Below are 10556 nucleotides of genomic sequence, written 5' to 3'. Positions count from 1 at the left end.
TATACTTAGACTTCAGCAAGGAATTCAGTAAAGTAGACCACAGCCTAATTCTTGGTAAACTAGAAAAATGTGGGATAGACACCATCACCACCAGATGAATTTGTAACTGGCATACAAACCATACTCAACAAGTAGTCCTTAATGGCACTACATCTACATAGAAGTAAGTAAGTAGTGGGGTACCAAAAAGTTCTGTATTAGGCCCAGTACTCTTCAATATTCTTATAAATGACTTAGGTGGAAAGAATAGAAGGGGAACTCATCAAATGTGCAGATGACAGTAACCTGGAATACAAGCTCAGAAGATCTAAACAGACTTGAACAATGGGCCCTATCCAACAACATGAAATTTAATGTGGAGAAAAGCAAAGTTTTATACCTAGGCAGGAAAAACCAAAGGTACAAGTACAGATTACATGAAATCTGACTCAAAAACAGTAACTGTGAGAGCTAGTAGATGATCACTTAAACATGAGCCAGCAGTATGTGGCAGCAGCCAAAAAAGTTAATACAACCCTTAGTTTTTTAAACAAAGGCATAGAATCAAAATCATGTGATGTATTTAGTACCGCTTTATAAAGCCTTAGTAAGCCTGGAATACTGTATTAAAACATTACAAATAAGATGTTGAGACTTTGCAAAAAGTGGAAAGAAGAGCAACAAAGATGAGCAACTAAGATGATTAAGGGAGACAAAAACATGAAGAATGGTTGCAAGAATTGGGTATGGCCAGGCTAGACAAAAAAAGGACTGGGGTGACATGATAGTAGTATTCCAGTATTTGAGAGACTACCACAAAGAAGAGGTCAAGTTATTTTCCAAAGCAGCAGAAGGCAAGACAAGCAACAATGGATGGAAACTTCCTAACAGTGAAGACAATTAACCAGTGGAACAGTTTGCCTTCAGAAGGTATAGATCCCGTTTTGGGCCTGGAAGGCGTCCTGCACCAACCTGGAAGCCAAAATGGAGTGCATGGGGCCACATATCCCCCTGCACCCCATTTTGGGCTTGGAAAGCCTCCAGCACCAACCTGGATACCAAAATGGGGTACCGGGCACTGTGTGAGCCCCCAAAATGCAATGCAAGTGCCCCCATGCAGGGGCTCCCCGCCCATGCATGTGCACGTCGCCGCATACTACCAGCCCCCGTGCATCCATGGCAGAGACCCAAAGGCCAACTGGCCAGTGGGGGGTGCACCCACATGCGTGGTGGAGCTTGGTTGGGGCAATATGCCCCAGAGAGGGCTCTGCGTGCCACCTGAGGCACATGTGTCATAGGTTCCCCATTACGGATGTAGATGCTTCTACATCTTCATTTATGTTTTTAAGGCTGGACAGCTACATAACTGAAATGGTATAGTTACAAGGTTCCTTCCAACTTTATTCTGATAGATTGAATCCAATTAACTTGATGTTAAGCTTTCATAGATGTTTATGTAGGAGTGCTTAGTTATCGGATGATAGAGCAGCTGCAGGAATAATTCATCTCCGATTTTCATATTCCATTTGTGTTTTTGTATGAGTCATGGCATCATCATGCTTAAACAGATTCTCCAATGTTATTGGTGTATAACCTTCACAATTTACCTCCTAATACAGGCAGCAAAGACAATTGTCAACTTATAATGTTTTTATAATGAAACTGGAGTCTCTCAGAGGAATTCCACTTATCTAATCAGTAAATTAGTAACAGATATTTTTAAAACAATTGGAGAGATACTTGCTTGCACTTGTCTATTTAAGGCTTCACAGTGACAAATCAGGCAAAATAATCAGAAATAAGTAGAATTTACATGGACATAGTATATGTCTGCAACTCTTTAAATCAAATGCAGTTTTTTCTCTAAGGAAAAAATGAGGCTTCTTCAAATAAACAAAATATTCAATTTTTGGTAGCATGTTGAAGATGCTTTGTTTCTCTTGCTTCAAAGCAACCTTTCTCCTCATCACTGATGTGCTAAATAGCATATAACATCTATGTTTAGTACACACAATATATTATATGTATTAAAAACTATTGAAAAGAAATAAATACATTGCAGTTTCAAACCATCTTTCTATAGAACTAATGTGACTTTAATTTTGCTTTGCATGCAAGTTATCTATCAGGTAAACTGTTGTATGTGAATGGTATAATGTAACGGTAATGCTCTCTTATAATGGGATTGGTTAATGCAGAATTAAGATATGTAGCTTTGGTATGAAAGTATTATAAGTTTATAATGCTACAACTAATGGTTCTTTAAAGAAACAATTCACTCCTGTAATATTTTAGCTTTGGACCCTCTATCTTACTCTGTGTTTGACTACATGATTGATATATTGTTAAACTCTTAGAAAACCAAGAAGAATTGCTGTATCTCAACTCTATTTGTCTTGATATCCTTGTACTGATATTCAGAATAGAAAATGTTTTTTGTCAGTAAATTGAGAAAAACCTCCCATTTTAAAGGCAAACTATCCACGGAAGGGGAGCAAGTTTTTATTTTGGTTAAATATATCAATACATTGCATTAGTGCTTGTACTGAAATTGTATATAAAAACAGATAATGGAACTTGGATGTAATTGCTAATATTAATTTAAGCTTAAGACTCATTTCTTCTTCTTTGCCTGTTTTTTTTTCTTTGGATATGTTTGTCATTGGAATCTGAAATTATCATGGCCATATTTATTGATTAAACCTATTTTTAACCAAAATCTGGTTGTTTCAATTTCATTTATCCAAAAGACATTCTTCAGTACATCCCTGTAGTGAAATTGAGAGGTAGGTCTGATTACAGCAAAACCCCTTGATTTATATATAGCTTCATAATGCTTTACAGCAGTGGTTCTTAACCTTGTTGGAGGTACTGACCCCCACTAGTTTCATATGCGCATTCACTGAACCCTTCTTAATTGGAAAAATAAAATATGTTTTTTTTCAAATTCAAAACATAGGTATATATTTAGGTATATATTTATACATAGGTATATTTTTATACATAGGTGCACAAAATGAACAAAACCATTAAAGAACAAAACCATTAAGAACAAAGAACAAAACCATTAAATATTAAAACATGATTTTCACACAAAAACAAAAACATAATAATGAATATTTACTGCAAATCAGTGTGACTTCTGCTGTTGTCTTTCAGAGACCAGTTCAGAAATGTGCGGCTTTACCTTGGCAAGTGCCACTCTCATGTCATTTTCGCAACAAAGTCTGTTCCTTTTCTTTGTTTTTATGTCCAGCATCCTTGAAAAGGATTGCTCGCAAAGATATGTTGTAACAAACGGTATGAAAATCTCCAGAGCTTTCTTAGCAATAACAGGGTACGTTACCATTTGTTGACACCAAAACGTTGAGAGCATTGTTGTTCTGAAGAATTGCTGTTGAACCTGGCTCTGCTGAATTTCAATGATTTCATCGAGGTATTCATCATTGACATCTGTTGTCTCAACACTAAACGTGAACGGCTGTCTCACCCATGCTGGATATGACTCTCTTGTAGGGAAGTATTCGTCGAGAAACTTTGCAAGTGAATCTAAGTGCATGGCAATTGCTTTCTTCAGTTCCACGGGTACAGAAATGTCTCTGATTCCAGATACATCTTCGATCTTACTTACACAGTCGTCTAGCAGGGGAAAGTTTGCAAAGTTATCGTTCTCTATTCGTCGTTTCCATAACGGTAGCTTTTTTTGAAAAGCCTTCAGGTTTTCTTCCGCATCGATGATGTTGACTCCACCGCCCTGCATCTGTTGATTGAGATGATTGAGAGCTGCGAAGATATCAGCCATATACGCTAAAATGAGAATGAACTCAGAATTTTTGAAGCAATCTGCATGACAATGTTGGTGCTCTTGCAAAAACAGGGCTAATTCCACACGCACGGCAAAAACACGATTCAGCACCTGTCCCCGGGATAACCACCGAACTTTAGAATGGTACAGAAGTACCTCGAATTCAGATCCCATTTCTTTACACAGCTCCCTGAAGATGCGGTGCCTCAGAGCACTATTTCGCACATAGTTCATGCATTCCACTACAATTTTTAATACTTCTGCCAGTTTTGGAGGCAAGGTTTTTGTTGCCAACGCATGCCTGTGCAGAATACAATGCGTAATAATAATGTGTGGTGCATTGGCTTTCACTAGCACACCAAAACCAGACTTTCTTCCCAGCATGGCTGGAGCTCCGTCCGAACAAACTGCAGAAACCATATCCCATGAAAGATTGTTGTCTTTGAAGAAGTCATCCACAAGTTTCTTCACATCGGCTGCCTTAGTTGTTATTGTAAGAGGCTTACAAAATAAAAAATCTTCCTTTATCATGTCGTCTTTCACATAGCGCACAAATACTACAAGCTGGCTTAGATTGGAAACGTCTGTGGTCTCGTCGAGTTGAAGGCTGAATTTTGCCAGGCTTGAAATCAGATCTGCAACTACTTGAGCCAAGATGTCTTTGCTCATGTCCTCTATTCTGTCGCTGATGGTGTCATTTGAAAGAGGAATTTGGGATAACTTAACTTCAGCTGCTTTTCCCAGCATGATATTCGCCATCTTCAACACAGCTGGTTTTATGAGTGTTTCAGCAATGGTGTGTGGTTTGCCCTGCTTTGTGATCAGGTAAGCAACTTCGTACGATGCTGTGAGGATTGGTTTGTTGGTGGGTACAAAGCCGAGAACAGGCAGAGTAGCCTTTTCATCAAATCTAGCTCTCTTCACCTTGAATTCAGCGAGTGTTGTGTTCTTGTATTTTCCATGCAGCTTAAGGAAGTGTTCTCTTAGTTTTGCCGGTGCTAGACTAGAATTGCTCAACTTGGCATTGCAAATCATGCTGACTCCCATCACGTTCCGTTATACATGTGAATCCATATTCTACATATTCGTCCGACCACTTTCTTTTTTTGCTCGACATAGTTAGTATGAAGGGATTAAAATATTAAGAAAGAAATCACACGACGTACCATCGCGACAGTTACAATTCGACTACTGGGCGCACCAAATTCCCTGCAGCACAGATAGGCCAAGCGATGTGACGGTATCACCTGCAGCCAATAATGGACAAGTGGGGCGTGTCATCACAAATCATATGAGTCGGGTGTGTGTCTTGACCTCCGCCGAACCCGTGAGACTGACTCACTGAACCCCTGGTGTTCGATCGAACCCAGGTTAAGAACCACTGCTTTACAGCCTTCTCTAAGTGGTTTACAGACTCAGCATATTTTCCCCAACAACCTGAATCCTCATTTTACTAACCTCGGAAGGATGGAAGGCTGAGTCAACTTTGAGCCTGGTGAGATCTGAGCTGCCAAACTGCTGGCAGCCGGTGATCAGCAGAAGTAGCTTGCAGTATTGCACTCTAACCACTGCTCATATAGCTGATCTTGACAATTCAATATGTAGAACTCAAAAGAATGAACAGTAGATCTTGCAAAAGTGAGCATTATGTAAGATGCTCTTCTTAGAATATTGGGAGGAGATGTCTGTTGAAGATACTTTCTGAGCAAGCCCTATTAAGTAATACATGCTATATTAGTGATGCTCCAGCATCCAACTGCTGCCAGGACAGAGTTCTAAAGAATTACTTAGAACTGTTTTCCAATACTTGTCTTGCATCTGGAAAATGTTTACAAAGCCTTTTTACATGTATCTATTTAAAAATAGCCCCAAAAGACATATCAGGCATTTATTTTATTTATTTATTTATAAAATTTATGGTTCCATTAATATGATTCAAAAACCTTAATTTTATTGAGATGTGTCAAATTTGCCAGAATTTAGGACATGTTAGTCTTACCAAGATCAAATCAATCAATTTATTGGTTAACGTATCTTTGAATTTTGGACCACAGTTTTCACCATCTATTAAAAATTATGCAAATGTAAACTAATTACTATTAAGCTGCAACACACATACACATACACACAAACATACAAAACTACTACATGGAAACTAAGATAATTTTTTGCATCTTGTTGATCCCTCATCATGTTTTTCTGAATGTGATAACACTAAATTAAAGTATCTCGAAGAGTAATCATCAAGCACTACAAAATATGGTTGTTCATATTGTAAAACAAAACATATCCATTTAAATAGGTAATGTGGCAAATGTATGCATAAGACAATGCCATGTGGTAGGAAAGAATTGATCCCAAGTTGTCTTTGTTTTCTTATTTAAGAGCTTTTGTTATCATAACATTTTATTCCATTGCTTAATTCTTTTTGGTTTTTTTTATTAATCCCATCTCAAGTGATAAATTGTATTCAGGTGAGGGATTTATGCCTAGCTGCAGAAATTCATATTGAATACATTGGTAGGAGATAATTGAACTTTTTGATACTTTATTAGTTATGTAATCTTTGAAGCAATCCAACTTCTAAAGCAGAAAAATTACATATATTTTAATCACAGCAGTTAAGTGTAATTACTGTACCACTTAGAAGCTTTTATTATTACTTTTTAAACTGAAGATGGTTCTTGTTGAAAATAATTACCATAACAATGACTTGGGATTGTTTTAGCCTGTTATATATTCAAGAAAATCTACATGGAGTGATTTTTCATATTTTAAATAACATATCAATATAATGTGAATAAAGTACAGGGCTTTGCCACACCTTCTCTACTAATTTTGCTATAATTTTTTTGCCTTGCTGGAAACAAGAATCAGAATTCTTCCCTACTGCAGGTTTTTCCAATATATGTATATGTAAGTGTGTGTGTGTGTGTGTGTGTGTGTGTATACATATGTAGATTTTCTAATTGATTATTCCAATCCTCCCCACATAAATCCAAGAGACAAGATGTGACTTGTTCCAGAATTTCCAGACAACATGAATTCTGGCCATGCTTCCCTGGAACTTTTGGAAGATGCAACTCAGCTATTGTTTTGCTAAACATTACCCATCCCTAATTAATTAAATCAGTTTTCATTTAATTTGATGATGGTTTTTAAAGAATATATTTTTAGGGAGTGTGGCATTTCTGCTAATTTATTTATTTATTTTGCATGGCTATTCATCTTAATCAAAAATTTTGAATTGTTAATCAGGCATAAAAAAAAAAACTTTATTTTTTGCAGACCAGGAGCCACATCTGATTCTGCATTAAAAAAATTCAGATAGATATTCTGGTACATGTCTACTTCTTAAAGTGAAACTTTAAAAGGGGATGTTTTACAGAGTTTCTTGCAGGCTTTCTTTAAACTTTATAAGTCTTACTTATAAACATTTTATTGAAATTTCAATAGAAACATGTACCCAAAGATCTTGGATAAAAATTATGAAGTCACTTTACAATTTATATTACCCAATTTAATTCCATCCGAGCACATGGTATTGCTAAAATGAATAATTACTCCTGTAAATCAGGGAGATTGGAAGTCATTTGAAAATGGTGAGACTTACTGTCTTGTAAACTTCTTTTCAGAATAGCAGTAAACATGTTTGATTAAACAAATCATTAAAACTAGATCCATAATACAGATCAGTTCCTGACCTCCACTTTAGCTTATCTGGAAAATATACATCTCTTCATATAAACTAATGATAATATCTATTTCGCTCTCAAATATAGAAAGTCTGCAATGTGCCGTCTTACTCCACTGATGACTATGGAATAATTATAATTAATTATATATATAATTACACTTTATGTAACTGCAATTTTAGTATTTATACAGTAAATGCATTTCTTTACCTTCCAATGTCCAAGATTGCTGTTATATGGTCATCAAAATATCATATTATAGAATATTTAATGGATCTCCTCCATTTTAAAATATATGTTTCATTTTGATGCTGTTGGTTCTCCCTTGGATAAGCCTCCCATTAATTGCTTTTGATTCATACGTTATCTTAACATTAAGTCATTAAATAATTTTCCCATCCTACTGAGGAGCACATTTATCATAAAATATTGTAGCTGCTACTTTAAAGGTCAGTTTAAAAGAAACAGTATTGTGTTTTAATACTTATCCTTATTCAATTTACCAAACCTGATTTTGGGGCAATTGTAAAATTGCAAAAACAACCAAAACAATCAGGACAGAAAACTCAAAGGAAAAATTCAGTGCAAAATGTTCTAGTTTAATCTGGTTAGCATATAATATAATGTGTTCCATCAATGAAACAGTACTCACCTGGTTATCTAAACATATTATCCATCTTTCTACTTGTGCAATATTTTGTTCTTAGTTGCTGTTATATATTTCTTCCATTGCTGACAAGAATATGTAAAACTTTGGGTTAATTATCTATCTACATTAAGGTGACCAGATTTTCAGATTGGTAAAGAGGGACACCATTGACCCGGGGCGGGGGAGGGGGGGCTTGATTAAAATTTTTTGATGGAGCAAAATTTTCATACAATGCAAAAATAGTATTGTAATATATATATTTTTATTTCAACATAACTACAATTTACAATATCATACATTTATATTTATTAAATATATTTACAAAAATTATGTACAGTATTATTTTATTCTTTGGCATATTTTTCACTTGAGTGAATTTTTTTTAGTAGATTGTTGTCGTCGTTTAAATGATCATGGAATTTTTCACAAGAATTTGTTAAATTATATTTCACACATAAAATGGCTTTCGAAGTCTCAACACTTAATTGTGTTTTTTCTGATGTCCACACTTTATTTACCGTAGAAAAAATGCGTTCAGTCGCAGCAGACTATTTAAAAAAGATTCTATCCAAAATACAAAATATCAGCTGCAGTTATTCACTTAAGAACTGTGGCAAGAAAGGTGATATAATGGGCTTAGTGACCAAAGTTACAATGGCATTGAAAAAAGTGACTGATGACCATTTTTCACACTTAGCGACCATTTTCACACTTAGCGACCGTTGCAGCATCCTCATGGTCACGCGATCAAAATTTTGATGTTTGGCAACAAATTCGTATTTATGATGGTTTCAGTGTCCTGGGGTCATGTAACCACCTTTTGTGACCTTTTGACAAAGTCCAATGGAGAAACCAGATTCACTTATGTTCCTAACTTATCAGCTGCAGTTATTCATTTAAGAACTGTGACAAGAAAGGTGGTGTAATGGGCTTAGTGACCAAAGTTACAATGGCATTGAAAAAAGTGATGACCATTTTTCACACTTAGCGACCATTGCAGCATCCTCATGGTCACGCGATCAGTGAATAACTGCAGCTAAGTTAGTAACATAAGTGAATCTGGTTTCCCCATTGGACTTTGTCAAAAGGTGATTACATGACCCCAGGATACTGAAACCATCATAAATACGAATCTGTTGCCAAACATCAAAATTTTGATTGCATGACCATGAGGATGCTGCAATGGTCGCTAAGTGTGAAAATGGTCGCTAATTGTGAAAAATGGACATCAGTCACTTTTTTCAATGCCATTGTAACTTTAGTCACTAAGCCCATTATACCACCTTTCTTGCCACAGTTCTTAAGTGAATAACTGCAGTTGATAAGTTAGTAACATAAGTGAATCTGGTTCCTCCATTTGACTTTGTAGAAAAAGTGATTACATGACCCCAGGACACTGAAATCATCATAAATATGAATCTGTTGACAAACATCAAAATTTTGATCGCGTGACCATGAGGATGCTACAATGGTTGCTAAGTGTGAAAATGGTCGCTAAGTGTGAAAAATGGTCATCAGTCACTTTTTTCAATGCCATTGTAACTTTGGTCACTAAGCCCATTATACCACCTTTCTTGCCACAGTTCCTAAGTGAATAACTGCAGCTGGTATTTTGTATTTTGGATAATCTTTTTTTAAATAGTCTTAAGACAATTTAAAAAAAGAATCCACACAGAATAAATTGAAGTAAAACATTTCAAACTATTCCACACAGAATAAATTGAAGTAAAACTATTTTTAAAAATTCTATGCACAATACATTTCAAAGTGTTGAGTATAGAATTTTTTAAAATGGTTTCAATTCAATTTATTTTGGATAGAATCTTTTTTTAATAGTCTAAGACAATTTAAAAAAAGAATCCACACAGAATAAAACTATTTTAAAAAATCCTATACACAATAAATAAAATATTATTTTAAAATACATTAAAAAAATAAAAGAAAAAAACCCGGCTCACTCACCAGCAGGCAGAATTAGCAGTACTCCGATGCGATGGATCCTCGCAGCATGGATGGAAGCAACAGGGAGCAGGCAGGCCTAGCCTTCCCCCCGCCCCCCCTCTACACCTGCTTAGTGACTCTAGCCTTGTTGTCCCTCCACAGTCCAGTCCAGTGTCTTACCTGTTCCTGCTGCCTCTCTGCCTGCCTGCTCCCTGTTGCTTCCATCCATGCTGTGAGGATCCATCGCATCGGAGTTCTGCTGATTCTGCCTGCTGGTGAGTGAACTGCGTTTTTTTCAGCAGAACTCCGATGCTATGGATCCTCGCAGCGATGGATGGAAGCAACAGGGAGAAGGCAGGCAGAGAGGCAGCAGCTGCAGGAGCAGGTAAGACACTGGACTGGACTGTGGAGGGACAACAAGGCTAGGGTCACTAAGCAGGTGTGGAGAGGGGGGGAGGTTAGGCTGCGGCAGCTACTGCCAGCCAGC

General features: G+C 36.5%; 1 protein-coding gene across 1 annotated transcript; it reads right to left on the bottom strand.

The window, feature by feature from the left end:
* Window positions 1-1481: 1481 nt before the first annotated feature.
* LOC148043849 (protein FAM200C-like) lies at window positions 1482-4831 on the bottom strand. Its single transcript, XM_087723958.1, has 2 exons — window positions 3167-4831; window positions 1482-1589 (listed from the first exon to the last, which is right to left on the bottom strand). Exons 1-2 carry the CDS (start codon window positions 4829-4831, stop codon window positions 1482-1484), a joined length of 1773 nt encoding a protein of 590 aa, XP_087580084.1.
* Between the last annotated feature and the right edge of the window lie 5725 nt (window positions 4832-10556).

The sequence above is a fragment of the Thamnophis sirtalis genome, unplaced genomic scaffold (genome assembly GCF_051295495.1).
Source record: "Thamnophis sirtalis isolate CommonGarterSnake01/CBP01778 unplaced genomic scaffold, rThaSir2_p1.2 scaffold_10, whole genome shotgun sequence".
Taxonomy (NCBI): Eukaryota; Metazoa; Chordata; class Lepidosauria; order Squamata; family Natricidae; genus Thamnophis; species Thamnophis sirtalis.
Note: the sequence above shows the minus strand (reverse complement) of the source record. Positions and strands in the feature narration are given on the sequence as shown.

Excerpts from the sequence above, each read along its gene's own strand:
- LOC148043849 (XM_087723958.1), bottom strand. The coding sequence starts at position 4,831 with ATGGGAGTCAGCATGATTTGCAATGCCAAGTTGAGCAATTCTAGTCTA. Across the intron at positions 1,590-3,166 it reads TGAGAGTGGCACTTGCCAAG|GAGGTAAATTGTGAAGGTTA; the intron begins GTAAAGCCGCAC and ends TGCCTGTATTAG.